At 49.5% G+C, this 17,124-nt stretch overlaps 1 protein-coding gene across 2 annotated transcripts in view; it reads left to right on the plus strand.

Annotated features, from left to right (window-relative positions):
- The window catches only part of Iqgap1 (IQ motif containing GTPase activating protein 1), a 73,320-nt gene that overhangs the window by 53,905 nt on the left and 2,291 nt on the right, over window positions 1–17,124 (plus strand). The window contains exons 26-37 of one of the 2 annotated variants that reach the window (XM_042670420.1): window positions 690–914; window positions 3,087–3,227; window positions 3,317–3,401; window positions 4,314–4,546; window positions 5,282–5,414; window positions 7,792–7,894; window positions 8,276–8,411; window positions 8,726–8,813; window positions 9,450–9,662; window positions 11,300–11,466; window positions 12,918–13,043; window positions 15,247–15,355. In XM_042670420.1, the coding sequence (XP_042526354.1) occupies window positions 690–914; window positions 3,087–3,227; window positions 3,317–3,401; window positions 4,314–4,546; window positions 5,282–5,414; window positions 7,792–7,894; window positions 8,276–8,411; window positions 8,726–8,813; window positions 9,450–9,662; window positions 11,300–11,466; window positions 12,918–13,043; window positions 15,247–15,355 (1,759 nt within the window). The remainder of the gene's footprint in view (window positions 1–689; window positions 915–3,086; window positions 3,228–3,316; window positions 3,402–4,313; window positions 4,547–5,281; window positions 5,415–7,791; window positions 7,895–8,275; window positions 8,412–8,725; window positions 8,814–9,449; window positions 9,663–11,299; window positions 11,467–12,917; window positions 13,044–15,246; window positions 15,356–17,124) is intronic. The other variant, XM_042670421.1, reaches the window with a different exon arrangement.

The following is a 17,124-nucleotide window of genomic DNA, read 5'->3' on the forward strand; positions in this document are numbered from 1 at the left end:
CAGTTACATCTTCTTTTCTATTAAGATATCATCTTACCAAGCGCTGGTGGCTCACGCCTATAATCTTAGCTACTCACAAGGCTGAGATGTGAGGATCACGGTTCAAAGCAGGCCTAGGCAGGAAAGTCCCTGAGACTCATATCTCCAGTAAACTACTCAGAAAAAGCCAAAAGTGGTGCTGTACTCAAGTGGTAGAGCACTAACCTTGAGCACAAAGAAGCTCAGGAGCAGCTCCAGGCCCTGAGTTCAAACCCTAGGTCTGCTCTGCGCATCTCCCAAAGAAAATAAGAAAGGAAAATAAGGAAAGAAAGATATAATTTGAAGTAAAATTTACCCATACGGACTGGAATGTAGCTTCGTGGTAGAGTGCTTGCCTAGCATGCATGAAGCCCTGGGTTCAATTTCTCAATACCGCATACATAGAAAAAGCCAGAAGTGGCGCTGTGGCTCAAGTAGTAGAGTGCTAGCCTTGAGCAAAAGCTCAGAGACAGTGCCCAGGCCCTGAGTTCAAGCCCCAGGATTGGAAAAAAACAAAAAACTTACCTACACATGAAGGCTCCAGTCATGTCTCCCTAAATGAGGTGGCTCAGGAACAATTTGTGAGTTCTGGAACTGCTTTCAGGAGGCAGGATCTTCAAGTTCATGATTCCACGGCTATTTAAACTGATTTTGCTTTTGGTGATATTTAGATCAAAGGTGGATCAGATTCAAGAGATTGTCACAGGAAACCCTACAGTTATTAAGATGGTTGTCAGTTTCAATCGTGGCGCCCGGGGCCAAAATGCTCTGAGACAGATCTTGGCTCCTGTCGTGAAAGAGATCATGGACGACAAATCTCTCAACATCAAAACCGACCCAGTGGATATCTATAAGTCCTGGGTGAACCAGATGGAGTCTCAGACTGGGGAGGCCAGGTAGGACACCCAGTGTGCTCACCCTCTTCTCATTTCCAGCTTCAAAACAACGCAGTTACCTTTCCTTGCAAACCCATGGCTGTGCACACAGCTCTTAGATCACTGTCCTCACTTCCTGTGCACAGTCACACTTGTGGTAGGGACTAAAGCAGACAGGTCCACTGCCTCTCTTCATAGTTGACTGGGGCAGGGGACAGCAAGCAGGTGCATATAGATAACAATAAGCACGAGTTTCACGAAGCTTTGTGCCGCACACGTTGCTGGTGTGAGGTGGTGGTTCGGAGAGCCCGTGTAGCTGTGGGCTAATGGGGAACGTAGGGCCAGCCTGGCCAGCGGGCTGCCTGAGGAGGCTGAGGACTGGAGAGGAGCCTGGCATGACTAGAGATACAAGTGGGGGGAAGGCTTCTGGAGACAAAGGTACTGCTCAATCATGGAAGGAGATAAGAGTGGCGGGCTGCCCTGGATACTGAGCTACAGTAAACCACCACCATGAATGCATCTAAAACGAAAGTAATGCTCACACAGGGCATTGCAGCTCACGACTAGCTACTCAGGAGGCCAAGATCTGAGGACCACAGTTTGAAGCTAGCCTGGGCAGGAAAGTCCATAAAACTTAGCTCCAGTTAACCACCAAAAAGCCACAAGTAGCAGTGGCTCAAGTAGCAGAGCTCTAGCCTTGAGCAAAAAAGCAAGTAAAGTAATGCTAAGAGAGTAAGTTCAGAGAACCAAAGCATCTGTGATTGTAGAGAGCCGGGGTGAGGAGGTGGGAGTTTTCCTTCCTGTGGAGTAGACGCAGGAAATGACAGGAAGCCCTCGAGCTGAGAGGGAGAACTTTGCACATCCATTCAAAGGTGCCTTACAGACCAGTAATGGAAATGGATCTGTCACTAAGCATGCTGCTGGTGGTAGCGCCTATTTACTTTATAGCAAAACTTTCTCCATGAAGGAATTGGTGTATTTTTTCCTTCTGACACCATGTCCTCTGCTTCGTTGGCTGGCACTAGCCCACATTAGAACAGCACACATCCACCTCACTCTCTGACGCTATGCAGAATGAGATGACCCTGGGTACAGAATGAACAAGCCAGGTACCGGTGGCTCACTAGCTACTCAGGAGGCTAAGATCTGAGGATCGCAGTTCAAAGCCAGCCCAGGCAAAGAAAGTCTATGAGCTTCTTATTTCCAGTGAACCACCAGAAAACCGGAAGTGGTGCTGTGGCTCCAGTGGTAGAGTGCTCCCCTTGAGCTGAAGAGCTAAGGGACAGCGCCCAGGCCCAGAGTTCAAGCTCCACGACCAAAAAGATAAAGGACTGGGCTGGGAAGTTGGCTCAGTGGTAGGGTGCTTACCTTGCATGCATCCCTCAGCACCACATAAGCAGAAAAAGCTGGAAGTGGCTTTGTGGCTCAAGTGGTAGAGCGCTCGCCTTGAGCTGAAGAGCTGAGGGACAGCGCCCAGGCCAGAGCTCAGGCCCACGACCGGCCAAACAAAAGGGACTTACTCTTCCCTCTTGCCTCCCTCCTTGCCTCTCTCCCTCCCTTCATTTTTCCTTCCTTCCCTCCCCTCTTTCCTTCCTTCCTCTCTCCCTCCTTTCCTTCCTTCCTTCTTCCCTTCCCTCCACACTTCCTCCCTCCCTCCTTACATTTCTTCTGCTGAGGACTGAACCTAGGGCCTCTCCCACTAGACACTGTCAGTGAACCATAGCCCAGCCTGCCTCCCCTCCAAGCCCCTTCCTCTCCTTTCTTCTGAGCTGAGCTCTTTTCTTTGCTGAAGCCCTCTTTGCTTTTTCCCGGGAGTAGACGTCCCTCCGTGTGGTTGTGTAGCACTGCTAGTCAACTTTTTTCTCTTCCATTGCTGGGGATGGAATCAGGGCCTCAGTCATGCTTGAGCCCCATGCTTAGTGCAGACATGACATTTACAGATACCCTGCGTGTGTGCTTCTCCCACCAGACCGTAAGAGATGTCAGATGGCATGTCCTACTCATCTTGAGCGTAACTGTGTCTGGCTTGCGTTCACACTGAGTTCCGACCGTAGCCTTGCCACTGACCAGCTCTGAGCCCAGCTGGTTATCCCCCCCTCGGGCCCCCGCCCCCCCCCCCTGTCTTGCTGCCTGCATGACACGGCCCCTCCCTCCCAGCTGTCATTCTCACTGTTGCGGTGCTTTGCTTTCCAGCAAATTGCCCTATGACGTGACCCCTGAGCAGGCCCTGGCTCACGATGAGGTGAAGACACGGCTAGACAACTCCATCAGGAACATGAGGGCTGTGACAGACAAGTTTCTCTCAGCCATCATCAGCTCTGTGGACAAAATCCCGTGAGTGCCTTTGCTTGTTGGACCCAGTTGGGGCCGGCCACTAGTCTGCCGGCTCCCGCCCTGCTCACCAGCCTCTGTCCCTCCCGCAGCTATGGGATGCGCTTCATCGCCAAGGTGCTGAAGGACTCCTTGCATGAGAAGTTCCCTGATGCTGGTGAGGACGAGCTGCTGAAGGTGAGAATCCGCAGGCCAGGCCTCAGCGTGCCTCAGCACAGGTTCTGCTCAGGTAGACCCGCATCGATTGTGAATTCTGAAGGCAACTGGAAAGAGCAAATGAGACAGTTCCTGTGAAATCTGAATGGCGCGCAAAATGTATTAACAAGTAGAGGAAGGTGGATTTTTTTCCTGTTTTTGCTGAGTAATTGCTCCCTCTGCTGGTGGCCAGGTGCACAGCAGCAAGCTCAATGGTTTCTGCTAAGGCTGTTGCTGATAACTCCTTCTTACTCAACTTTGCTCCTTTCTTTTTTTATTCTTTTTTTAATCTGAATGCTTTTTTCTTCTCTCTCCTAGTTCTGTGCTTTCCTACAGTGAGGCCTCGATTCTAGACTTTCTGTCCAGGTGAATTAATTTTATTTTTTCTGAATGAAACGCCAGGGAAAATGCTGTGACTGTCCTTGACTCCCTCTATAGAAGAGATGTGTGTTGAGTAGCCTTCATTTAGAGGCATGACCTTGGCCTTTGAAGTCTGCAGGACAAGGATGAGGGGTTGGGCAGATTACACTTGCCAAACGGTTGCGTGCTGAGTCCCTAACGAATCTGCTGCGGCTCTGTGCAGACGGCCCGCTGTGCGCCCTCTGCCTCCTCAGAGCACGCACTAAGACTGTCGGTTTTACTCTGAGTTCTTCTTCATGTATTGCTCACACTGCTCTTCAGTTCTCCTTTGTTCCTCACAACCAGCCACAGAAACTTTATTAGTTCTGGGCCTTGTGAGAAAGTGTGATGTCCTGCGTGCATGCATGTGCCAGTGCATGCGTGCGTGCACGTGTGCATGTGTGTTTTATTTACTTTTTCCTCGCAGGACTGCATTTTCTTGTTCTTCTTGGCTAGCAAAGTCATGTGTGGCTTACTATGTGGCTTCTGTTCCAGATTATTGGTAACCTGCTGTACTACCGGTACATGAACCCCGCCATTGTGGCCCCCGACGCCTTCGATATCATCGACCTGTCGGCAGGAGGCCAGCTCACCACAGACCAACGCCGAAATCTGGGCTCCATTGCGAAGATGCTCCAGCACGCAGCCTCCAATAAAATGTTTCTGGGAGACAATGCCCACTTAAGCATCATTAACGAGTACCTCTCCCAGTCCTACCAGAAATTCAGGTAAGGGGAGGAGGTACGAGATGCCTGAGAGGTTCTGTGGGCGTATCATTATCTCAGAGGGAAAGTCAAAGTTGAGTACTACTGAGCTTTTGCTGGCTGTGTTCCATGTGCTCTGGGCTCCAAAGACTGAAGAGGACTTTCCTATGAGATAGACAAGACTCGGCATAGAAACCATGCTGTTCACTAGGACTGGAAAGCACGTTCTCATATTTGCAAATTAACATTGTTTTGAACTCAGTACTCGAGAGCCTTGTCGTAGGCAGACAGCACAGGTGTCTAGGAACTGCTCTTTTTTTGGTCGGTCGTGGGGCTTGGGCCTGAGCGCTGTCCTTGAGTGCTTTAGCTCAAGGCGAGCACTCTACCACTTGAGCCACAGCACCACTTTGGTTTTCTGATGGTTCATTGGAAATAAGAGTCTCACAGACTTTCCTACCTGGGCTGGCTTTGAACTATGATCCTCAGATTTCAGCCTCCTGAGTAGCTAGGATTAAAGGCGTGAGCCACCAGCACCTGCTTTTTAAAGTGTGGTTCAGTATGCTTTTTAAGTGTGGGTAAAACTGAGTGGAGAAAAAAATTTCTAGAACCAGTATCCCATGCAGCAAGCAGTTTGTCTGGGGCGAAATCCCCCACCAGGCTTGTGTCTGAACTCGTTGCTCGAGCGATTGTGGACGGTCCCCTTGCCACCTTCTCATGCGCATCCTCTTGTGTGGGCGCTGCCTCCTGCCTTTCCTCCAGACGCTTCTTCCAGACGGCTTGCGATGTCCCTGAGCTTCAGGACAAATTCAATGTGGACGAGTACTCCGACCTGGTGACGCTCACCAAGCCTGTTATCTACATCTCCATCGGTGAGATCATCAACACCCACACCGTAAGTGGTTTTTGGTAATTCCTTCATTGCTGTCCCTGGCTCTCACCTTCTTGCGATGCTAATGACGCCCAGTTCTCCTTTGACGTGGGGGGGGGGGGGGCTGGGAATTGAACCTACTGCCTTTTGGTTTGCTAGGCAAGTGCTCTGCCTCCTAGCTCACCCCAGCCTACCCTGTGTTCCCTGTATCTACCGCTGGGTTTCTGCAGCTTATCCCAGGCCACCTGCGTAAGACGCAGGCTGGTGTTTGAAGTGTTGTAAGCGAAGAGCTAGGGGCATGCCTCAAGTAGTAGAATGCCTATTTAGCAACAAGGCCTCAAGTTCAAAATCCCAGCATTGCATAAAAAGAAAGTGTAAGTGAAGTTGAGATGCTATCTTTTTTTTAGGCCTCCCCTGGGGTGAAGGCATCGTGAAGGCTTTGTTTAGTTCCATTAAGACAGTGATGAGGAGCTGGGAAGGTGGCTCCGTGGTAGAGCGCTTGCCTTGCATGCATGAGGCTCTGGGTTCGATTCCTCAGCACCACATAAGAAGAAAAAGCCGAAGTGGTGCTGTGACTCAAATGGTAGAGTGCTAGCCTTAAGCTAAAGAGCTGAGGGACAGTGCCCAGGCCCAGAGTTCAGGCCCCACGACCCGCAAAAAAAAGTCAGTGATCAGCCGGGCGCCGGTGGCTCAGGCCTGTAATCCTAGCTACTCAGGAAGCTGGGATCTAAGGATTGCAGTTCAAAGCCGCCCATGCAAGAAAGTCTGTGAAACTCTTATCTCCAATAAACCACCAGAAAACCAGAAGTGGCGCTGTAGCTCAAGTGGTAGAGTGCTTGCCTTGAGCTGAAGAGCTCAGGGGCAGTGCCCAGGCCCAGAGTTCAAGCCCCATGACGGACCAAAAAAAAAAAAAATTAGATGTAGTGGCACAGTCTTAGCAGCTGAGCTGCATGGGAAGCACAGCGAAGAGACCAAAAAAGACAGAAACAAGTTGGACCCCGAGGCTGGCTCATGCGATCCCAGCTTCTGGGGCTGAGAAGTGAGCCCCAGGCAGGAAAGTCCAATAGATTCCAAACTAGCAAACACTTGGGCTCGCCGGGCGCCTGTGGCTCCATCTGCAGTCCTAGCTACTCAGGAGGCTGAGATCTGAGGATCACAGTTCAAAGACAGCCTGGGTAGAAAAGCCCCGGGACTTCTTATCTCCAAATTAACTACCAGAAAACCAGAAGTGGAGCTGTGGCTCCAAGTGGTAGAATGCCGTCCTTGAGTAACAGAGCTCAACAACAGCATTCCTCGACTGACAAAAAAACTCAGAGGCATGGCTCAAGTGGCAGAGCACCAAGCAAGCAAGCTGAGCAAGCAGGAAGCCTTGAGTTCATACCCTGATACCACCAAAATGTAATGAAAACATAAAGGGCTAGAGATGTCGTTCAGTTGGTAGTATCTGCCTAGCAGGCATAAAACCCTGAGTTCAAACCCTAATATTGACAATAAAAGAGGGTTTTATCCACTGGGACATCACACAGAAGTCTAAGCATGAATTGTGTGACAGGTACTTACAGGACACATTGGTGCATTTGGCATCAGCTTGTGTCACGTTGCTCTTTCTTGCTCGGTGCAGTTGAATCCTTAGGCCATGAGGTTAAGAGCACCAGTGTTTTTTTTTCTTCTTTTTTTCTTTTCTTTCTTTCTTTTTTTTTTTTTTTGTCGGTCGTGGGGCTGGAACTCTGGGTCTGGGTATTGCCTCTGAGCTCTTCAGCTTAAGGCGAGCGCTCTACCACTTGAGCCACAGAACCACTTCTGGCTTTTTCTGCTTATGTGGTGCTGAGGAATCAAACCCAGGTCCTCATGCATGCAAGGCAAGCACTCTACCACTGAGCCACCTTTCCAACCCCACCAGTATTTCCTTCCTTCCTTCCTTCCTTCCTTCCTTCCTCCCTTCCTCCCTTCCTCCCTCCCTTTCTCCCTTCCTCCCTCCCTCTCTCCTTCCTTCTCTCCCTCTCTTTCTTTCGTTCTTTCTTTTTCTTTTTTGCCAGTCCTAGGGCTTGAACTCTGGGCCTGGGCCCTGTCCCTGAGCTTCTTTTGCTCAAGGCTAGCACTCTACCACTTGAGCCACAGCACCACTTCTGGCTTGTTTTGTGTATGTGGTACTGAGGAATCCAACCCAGGGCTTCATGCATGCTAGGCGAGCGCTCTACCACTGAGCCACATCCCCAACCCCCGAGCACCAGTATTTCTTTTTGGTGCATCATGACATACTCCATAGCCTCCAGAGCCCCGGAGCTGCTGGAGCTGCTGGATCCATTGTCGTGTGGTTGAGGGTGTTTGTGTCGGAGGGTGGGCGCGTCGCTTATCTGCTGGCGGGCATTGTGTTGCAATGGGGCGCTGCTGGCTCTTTCAGCTCCTGCTGGACCACCAGGACGCCATTGCCCCCGAGCACAACGACCCGATCCACGAGCTCCTGGATGACCTCGGCGAGGTGCCCACCATGGAGTCCCTGCTGGGTAAGGCTCTTCCCTGCTGCCGGCCAGGACCAGAGCAGGCAGGAGATGGAGAGGTCTCTCCTCCGCTTTTGCCCTCACCAGATTTGGGGTCTCTAAAAGGCCGGAGTCTAATGAAAGGAGGGATGGACGGTTTGAAACCCAAAGTGTAAGAGCTGCGTGATGAGGATGCTGAGTACGGGAGGGGTGGGCCGCTGCCCGGCGACCTGTCAGACGCGGCGGCCAGGCCTCGCGCTGCTCCTTTGCCTCCACCATGGCACACTGCCTCCTCTCTTCACTGGGAGCCCTTGCCACCCTGGACCTGTCTGATTCAGGTGGCATCTTAGACTTGCACCCACCTTATTTGGGCTACTTTCACCTCCTCCCTACCCCGCCACCCTACAGGGGAGAGCTGCGGCAGCCTAAATGACCCAAGTAAGGAGGCGCTGGCCAAGACAGAAGTGTCTCTCACCCTGACCAACAAGTTCGATGTGCCCGGAGATGGGAACGTGGAAATGGACGCCCGTGCCATCTTACTGAAGTAGGTGTAGACAGGGAGGCGAGGGGAGCTTTGCTGAGGGATCCCCAAGGCCACGCCTGGCCTGGGGTTTGGGAGCTGGATGGATTCAGGAAGTGGTACACAGGCTGTTAGATCCACGTTTAGGATGGTCGCCCACATGTCGTCCGTGGCACAGGACCTACCTGCCTTATTTTACAGTATAAAAACTTGAAGTGTACGTTTGGGAGTTGCAAGCAGCACGGCTCTGGCTCGGGCTGCCCGCCAGCCCTGTGAGGCAGCGCTTGGCTGTGGAGCGCGCACACGCTCACGCGAGGTGCACCTGCCTCTCATTGCAGCACAAAACGTTTAATCGTGGATGTCATCCGTTTCCAGCCAGGAGATACCTTGTCTGAGATCCTAGAAACACCAGCCACCAGTGAACAGGTGGGTTTAGGGTTTTGCTTCTCTCTCCCGAGGTAGATGGGCTTGCCAGGGCAGAGTCTTTGTGCACCTCAAGGCTGAGGCTGAGACCTCAGTGGGATGAATGCATCAGTGTTCTAGAACATTTATACACCATGACGTTTCCACGTGCCAAATGAGACGTGGAAAAATGAGGGTTTTTTTTTTTTTTTTGGTCAATTGTGGGGCCTGAACTCGGTCTGGGCGCTGTCCCTCAGCTCTTCAGCTCAAGGCTAGCGCTTTACCACTCGAGCCACAGCACCACTTCTGGCTTTTTTTTGTTAATGTATTGCTGAGGAATGGAAACCAGGGCCTCATGCATGTGAGGCAAGCACTCTACCACTGAGCCACCTTCCCAGCCCGAAAAATGAGGGATTTATAGACAGAGTCCAGTCTCTCATTGTACCTACAGTCCAGGGTTTTATTGTACCTAAAGTCCAGGAAACCCAGAGAAAAGTGTTTTTGTGGCTGGACGGTAGAGATCTGCCTGGGCACTGTGCAGTTTGTTCCCTCTATTTCTAGAACAGGATTTGGGAGATGGGTGGATTCAGATGGCGGCAGATCTGCTATTACTTCCTAGGATTGGTGTGGTGACTTTGCCAAGGACTTTTTCTCCACTAGGAAGCCGAGCACCAGAGGGCCATGCAAAGACGCGCCATCCGCGATGCCAAAACTCCCGACAAGATGAAAAAGTCCCGCTCTGTGAAGGAAGACAGCAACCTCAGTCTCCAGGAGAAGAAGGAAAAGATCCAGACGGGTCTGAAGAAGCTGACAGAGCTTGGGACCGTGGACCCAAAGAACAAATACCAGGAGCTCATCAACGACATTGCCAGGGTACTGCGGACAGGAGCCCTGCATGGAATAGCCATGCCCGGCCTTTTCGTCCGAGGCTCCTAGAGACAGAGCTACCAGATGAGAACTCAGCTTAGGCTTGTGGGCAGATTAGTGTCTGACTCCCCAGCACCAGAACCTTGATCCCATGGCTTAAGTTAATGGGAGAACATTCTAGAACTTCCTGGTCTAAATTTTTCTTTGGCCTTGAAGAACTCTTTGGGTTTTTTAAGTACGTGTAATATGATATATATCATAGAATAACCAACTTAATTTGTGTGTTCATCGCAAGTGAGGTGCTCAACGTTTTTTGGCTTTTGTGTGTGCTGGTACTGGGGCTTAAACTCAGGCCCTCATGTGTTCTGCTCTAGCTTTTTAGTTCAAGGCCAGCACTCTACCACTTGAGCCACAGCTCCACTTCTGAGGTGCTCTTGTTTTTGTTTTTTGGGGTGTTTTTGGTGTTTTTTGTTGTTGTTGGTTTGGTTTGGTTTTTTGCCAATCCTGAGCCTTGAACTCAGGGCCTTGGCACTGTCCCTGAGCCTCCTTTGCTCAAGGCTAGCACTCTACCACTTGAGCCACAGCACCACTTCTGGCTTTTTCTGTATGTGTGGTACTGAGGAATCAAACCCAGAGCTTCATGTATGCTAGGCAAGCACTCTACCACTGAGCCACATTTCTAGCCCCTGCTTTTTGTTTTTAAATTATTTTTTTATTTATTTTTTGTTTATGTGGTACCAAGGAATGGAACCCGGTGCCTCATGCATGCTAAGCAAGCACTCTACCACTAAGCCACATTCCCAGCCTAATGCTCTTGTTTTAATTTTTGCTTTGTTGTGATTTTTAAATAGGCATTTACCTTGTAGCACAGAATGGCCTTCACTTTGCTATGTAGTAGTCCAGACTGGCCTCAAACTCGCACTTTTCAGCCTCCCAAGTGCTGGCATTATGGGCGTGTACCACCATGTCTCTCGTGGGTATTCTCTGTCATCCTACTTGATAAGCCTTGCACACCCAGCAAGCCAGGAGTTGACATATTATTACTCTTTATCTTCTTCCTTGGACAGCACACTTGAGTCCTTACCCAGCTTTACAAGTCCATTCGATAAACGTGGAAGCCTGACATGAAACTTCTGTTGTTAGAAAGATACAGATAGAATATCTTAATTTCTTTAAATTTGTGAGCACACACCATTGCTGGTAAGAATGGATACTCATCCAGGTGCAGGTGGCTCACGCCTGTAATCCTAGCTACTCAGGAGACTGAGATCTGAGGATCTTGGTTCAAAACCAGCCCAGGCAAGAAAGTCTGTGAAAGTCTTTATCTCCAATTAACCACCAGAAAACCGGAAGTGGCTCTGTGGCTCAGGTGGTAGAGCAGTAACCTTGAGCTGAAGAGTTCAGGGACAGTGCCCAGGCCCAGAGTTCAAGCCCCATGACCGACCAAAAAGAATGAATAGTCCACAGATAGGACCTGCCATTTTGAGTCTTTACTTCCCTGCTCCACATCCCACTAAATCACTCTTGCTAAAAGAATGCGTTGTTGAGGCAGAGCCATGCATCAAGAGGTTTTAATGATGGGAAAACGATTGGAGACGTACACGTTACCTGTTATTTTCCTAATTCTGATCACTGTGTCTCAGGATATTCGCAATCAACGGAGATACCGGCAGAGGAGGAAGGCCGAGCTAGTGAAATTGCAACAAACCTACACTGCTCTGAACTCAAAGGCCACCTTCTATGGTGAGCAGGTGGACTACTACAAAAGCTACATCAAAACCTGCTTGGATAACTTAGCCAGCAAGGGCAAGTGAGTGTCATTTTCTTTTTGAAAATTATCAGGGGAAAGAATTAGGGTGGGAGGCAGGCTAGCTACTCTGGAGGTTGAAATCCGAGGATCAAGATTCAAAGCCAGCCTGGGAAGAAAAGTCTGTGAGACTCTTATCTCCAATAAACTACTCAGAAAAAGCCTCTCCCCGGCCCTGAGTTCAAACCCCAGGACTGGTTTAAAAAGAAGTGATGCTGTGGCTCAAGTGGTAGAGTGCTCACCTTGAGCGGAAGAGCACAGGGACAGTGCCCAAGCCCAGAGTTCAAGCCCCACGACCAAGAAAAAATTTTTTTAAGTTAAAAATAAATTTAAAGAGAGAGAGAGAACTTGGTTTGGGAAAAAGAGGTAGAGACACCACCTAATGTGACACTGCAAATTTTTACCTAAAACGTCCTGGATCTCTTCATTGTATGGGTTATGATGGCTCTCATTGTTTGTGTAAATTCCTAGTTCCGTTCACTGGTGTCTGGTATACGTGGGGCGGGGTGGGCGGGATCAAGAACCCCTGTTTCTAACTTCCCTTGTCCCAAAGTATCTTCTTGGCATGAGAAAGGAAGAGTCATGCGTGGAAGATCACTGGTCGCAGGCCTCCAGGTGCTTCCACATACTTGAGGGAATATTACACAGAATTGCGTTCCTGAACCTCCAGGGTTGCAGATTGCAGGCTTCCAGCTCTGGTCTTCTTACAGGAGTGTGGGGAGGTGGAGATTGCTGACCTGGCTTAACTTCCTGTGAGGCACCTTCCCCTGCACTGCTAAGGGGCTCCGAGAGTTCTTGGCTCCTCCTGGGACTTAGTACTGTTTTCTCCCTACTGGCAGAGGCCCTCCTTTCCAAGGATAGAGGCAGGTGCCGGGCTAAGTCCTCGGAGCAGAAGCCCTGCTTTGTCACATTGGTTTGCTGCTCTGGAGATGCTACACTAATAACGTTGAGGGTGATCCTCCTGACCTCATGTCCTTGGTTTTCAAAGATAGACCCATAGCATATAGTCACTTACAGAAAGTGCATGGGCGGGGTGGGCGGGATCAAGAACACCTGTTTCTAAACTTCCCTTGTCCCAACGTGTATCTTCTTGGCCTGAGAACTCACAAGCGTAGATTACTGGTCACAGGCCTCTAGGTGCTTCAACATATTTTAGGGAATATTACACAGTATTGGATTTTTTTTTTTTGTCGGTCATGGGGCTTGAACTCTGGGCCTGGGCGCTATCCCTCAGCCCTTCAGCTCAAGACGAGCGCTCTACCACTTGAGCTACAGTGTCACTTCCGGTTTTCTAGTGGTTTATTGGAGATAGGAGTCTCACGGTCTTTCCTGCCTGGGCTGGCTTTGAACCGCAATCCTCGGATCTCAGCCTCCTGAGTAGCTAGGATTACAGGCATGAGCCACCGGCGCCCGGCTCAGTATTGGATTTTATTTATTTATTTTTGTGTTATAAACAGGGTCTCCAAAAAGCCTAGAGAAATGAAAGGCAAGAAAAGCAAGAAGATCTCACTGAAATACACAGCGGCCAGGCTGCATGAAAAGGGAGTTCTCCTGGAGATTGAGGACCTGCAAGTCAACCAGTGAGTTCCGACCTTGCTTGCTTTATTTGTCAAGCTGGTTTGAAGTTTGCATTCATCACATCTTTTTTTCTTCTTGTCTTTATTTCTCTTTCCTGGCTATTTTACATATACTATAGATTATTTATAAATTTTCCTGTACAGATTTAAGCTTCACGCACAGAGTTAATTTATCTGTCAAAGCAGAGTGCAGATTTTTTTTTCTTAGTCTGTGCCCATGTTCACGCCTGTTTTTCACTCCCGTTTGTGTGTTACCTCATCTTAATTTTTCCTCTTAAGAGCAGGAAGTCATTCCTTCTGTTTCTTCAGTCTCACCCCAGAGTAGGTAACAGTACAAGATAGTTACATGATTCCATATGAAACTAGTGCCAGGCCTTACTCTTTTTCTCTCTGGGAAGAGCAGCTTGTGTCACGTATGCACACTCATCTGACCTGCCTTCCTGCAGGTCATTGGTCCAGCAGCCTCAGCACGCACTGGCTGGACCTTCCTGCAGCTAGCCGTGGCTTCCAGGTGCCCACGGGTCTCTTCTTGTTTCTGTTTAAGAAGAAACTTACATTTTTTCTGATTCTAAATGCGTGCTGGTCACTGGACTTAGAGAACATGGTGAAGCCTAAAGCCCCTTCCCGGAGCTGCCTTCCTGTGTCCACAGTGGCTGTGAAGGTCTGTGTCCACTGCTACCAAGACATCTGCCGTCTGTCCAAAAGTGTCTGCACTCCCTCACAACCATTGAGTCGTTTATGATGTTAAAGTATTTTCTCAAAGTTTGCATCTCTTAGGTTTCTTGTTGAAAAGCACTGTAGTGGGTTTGGTGTTTTTTGGTTTGTTTGTTTTTTAATTTTATATTTCTGCTTTAAATATGGCTTAGCTATATTTTCTCTGGTCAGTTTTTCAACTGGGGATTAGTCTCTGTTTCTATACTTTGCTGTTATAAGTTTCTTTAGTTGAGCACTTGGTACATTTGTTCTGATCTGTTTCATAATAGTTATTACTTCTTTCTGGGTTTTTTTGGTTTTGTTTTTGTTTTTTTTTCCTGGCCATGGGGTTTGAATTCAAGGCCTCTGCTTGCTAGGCAGGTACTCTATACTTGAGCTACACTCCTAGCCTTTTTTGTGTTAGTTATTTTTTCAGGTAGGGTCACTAGTTTTTGCGTAGGCCAAATTTGGACTATATGAGCCTCCTACCTCTACCTCCTGAGTAGCGAGGATTACAGCTCTCAGCCATTGTGTGGTCTATTTCTTTTTTATCATTGTTTTCCACTGTTATTCAAATGCTCAGCTCTTTTTGCTCCTTTTCTAATTTGCTGCTGTGAGCCTAGAAACCAGATAAGCAACCAAATCCACTAAAATCAATTACTACATAAAGCTGTCTGTAGGAAGTGACTTAGGAATTGGTCTCATTTCAGTAACATGCACACTTGAGTGCATGAGTTTTGTGAGCTTTCATTTCTCAGCAACCTCCTGCACATCCTTGGTTCTCAGCGGTTCATAATAAGCCATCTTGGGGTGTACTTTGTTCACCTGGGGCACAGCACACTCCCACTTTGTTGCTGGTACTGTGAGATTTCCCGGCCCGTAACACCTTGGGACCGTGGCGGCGGCGGCAGCTGCCAGGGCACTCTGTGCCAGGACACCCAGCCGCATGGCGCCCCTGTGCAGGAAGCCTCCTCCTCTTGCTCTCTTTCCCTGGCCCCCTTGGTTTTCCTTCTCACCCTCCCAGTCCACAAATGAGCAAGCACAGCGCACACACTCCCTTCTCTCTCCTCCCAGCCACTTTCCGCCATTTCCCTTTTTATTTTTTCCATCAGTCATGGGGCTTTAACTTGGCCTGAGCTTTTTTTTTTTTTTGCTTAAAGCTGGCACTCTACCACTTGGGCTATAATAGCTCTATGTCTGGCTTTTTTGGTGGTTAATTGGAGATGATATCTCATGGACTTTCTTGCCCGGGCTGGCTTTGAACCATGATCCTCAGATCTCAACCTCCAGAGTAGCTAGGATGACAGGCGTGAGCCACCAGTGCCCGGCCTCCATTTCCCTTTATCGTGACCATTCATCAGCGCAGGAGAAAGGCCAGGGCCACAGTGTGTGCCATTCCCCAGTGGCGTGTGCGTGGGGGCAGGGGTACCTGCTTCACCTGCCCCAGTCCCCCTCAAGACCTGATTCCTACTAGACCTGTTCCATGAGAAGAAATCACGTTCTGTTTCAACAGGTTTAAAAATGTTATCTTTGAAATCAGTCCAACGGAAGAAGTTGGAGACTTTGAGGTGAAAGCCAAATTCATGGGCGTGCAGATGGAGACGTTTATGTTGCATTATCAGGTGGGTTTGCGTGAGTAGAGCAAAGCCGTGGGGGGGAGTCCCAGGCTCACAGCCCCAGGGGACAGCCATCCCGTCCAGCCCAGCCAGTGCCTTGGACTGGACTTGACCACTGGAAGCTGTCAAAGCTCAGTGGCTTCAAATCTCTTTCCTTCTCATTTCGATTTGACACAGGTACTTCCGTGGTTAGCAGTGTGTATGTGAATTGTATCTTCGTAAATGGAACTCCGCTTGAAAAAGAACTTTGTAGTGATTTTTGTTTTGGTAACATAATCAGCCTTAGTTTTCATTTTTAAATATCTAAGTTTTAAACATTAAAGAGTGTCAGCACATTGAGAGGATTCATAAGCGACATCCAGGCAGCTTTGAGTCTGAACCACTTTCTAGGCCTAATTAGATTTTTGCTGCGCCAGGATGGAAGCCAGCTTGTCCCACAGCTGGGACCTGACCCCTACACACACCCTGTCAGGCCGGTGTCTTTCTGGAAACAAGCCCTTGGCTTTGTACATGCGGCTCCTTTCATTGGGCGCCCTGCCTCCCTCGCACCTCTTGTGGCCAGGCCAGCAGGTGTATCACCACACCACCTCCAGCCGAGCCACAGGCTCCATCTCCAGGGGTCCGGCTCCCCTTGGCACCCACTGCACACAGTGCAGGCTCTGTGGTCAGGCCTCCCGCTTCACACCCAGCCTTGGGAGCTCATCTGTGAAGCTGGAGGCATTCTGGACTCTTAGAAAGACACGACTTGGGCTGGGAAGGTGGCCCTGGATTCGATTCCTCAGTACCTTACAAGCAGAAAAAGCCAGAAGTGCCACCATGGCTCAAGTGGTAGAGCGCATTAACCTTGAGCTGAAGAGCTGAGGAACATCACCCAGGCCCAGAGTTCAGGCCCCACAACCAACAAAAAAAAAGAAAGAAGGCAGGCAGGCAGACACAATTCAATCCGAAGCCCACAGTAGGCATCTGGTAAACATTTAGTCCTTCCTTTTCCTTTACCTTCAATGTAGTAAAGCTTTGTCACACGGAGTAGAATTTAGTAGGCTGCGCGCAGCCCCGTGGTAGAGTGTGTGTCTCCCGGGGTCCGGCCCCTAGAGCACCTCGGTGAGAAGCTGCAAGCGATGTAGTAGGGAAGGGAGCGGAGCTGCACGGCCAGCACTGGTCTGCGAGGTGAGGAATAGCAATGTTGCTTGCTTTTCCACGGGTGCTAGCCAAAATGGGGACCATCACCATTGCTCCTGTCATTTATGTGGGTATTTGTAGGAACAAATGCGGGGTGAGGGCTGGGATGCAGGCTCAGTGGCAAAGCGCTTGTCTCGCGGGGGCTGTGTCCTGGGTTCGATCCCCAGTACCAAAAAAGAACAGAAAGACAAAATGTGGGAGTGGGTTGTGTACCGTTGGGCTGGTCGGGTATGTGAACTGTTTCATGTTTGCTACGCACACACTCTACCTTTGAATCACACCCCCAGTCATTTTGCTGTGATTATTTTTAAGGTGGGGGTCTCTTTTGTTGCATGTACCTGGACTGGAATCCGACTGTTAGGCGTCTAAAACTCCGTTATTCTGAGCACTCTCTAGCTGAGATGCCCTGTGCCCTGCCCACTTCTGGTGGAGAAAGAGTCCTGCACGTGTGCCCGCGCTGGCCTCAGGCAGCCATCTTCCCAGCCTCCGTCATTATGAGTGTGAACCCTAAGTGTGTTCTAACTGAACATACTTGCTTTTGCTTTCCATCTTTGATGTGTTTGAATACAAACAAAATGAGTCCCCGATGCCAAGTT

The sequence above is a fragment of the Dipodomys spectabilis genome, unplaced genomic scaffold, assembly GCF_019054845.1.
Source record: "Dipodomys spectabilis isolate Male_0828 unplaced genomic scaffold, ASM1905484v1 ptg000552l, whole genome shotgun sequence".
Lineage (NCBI taxonomy): Eukaryota > Metazoa > Chordata > Mammalia > Rodentia > Heteromyidae > Dipodomys > Dipodomys spectabilis.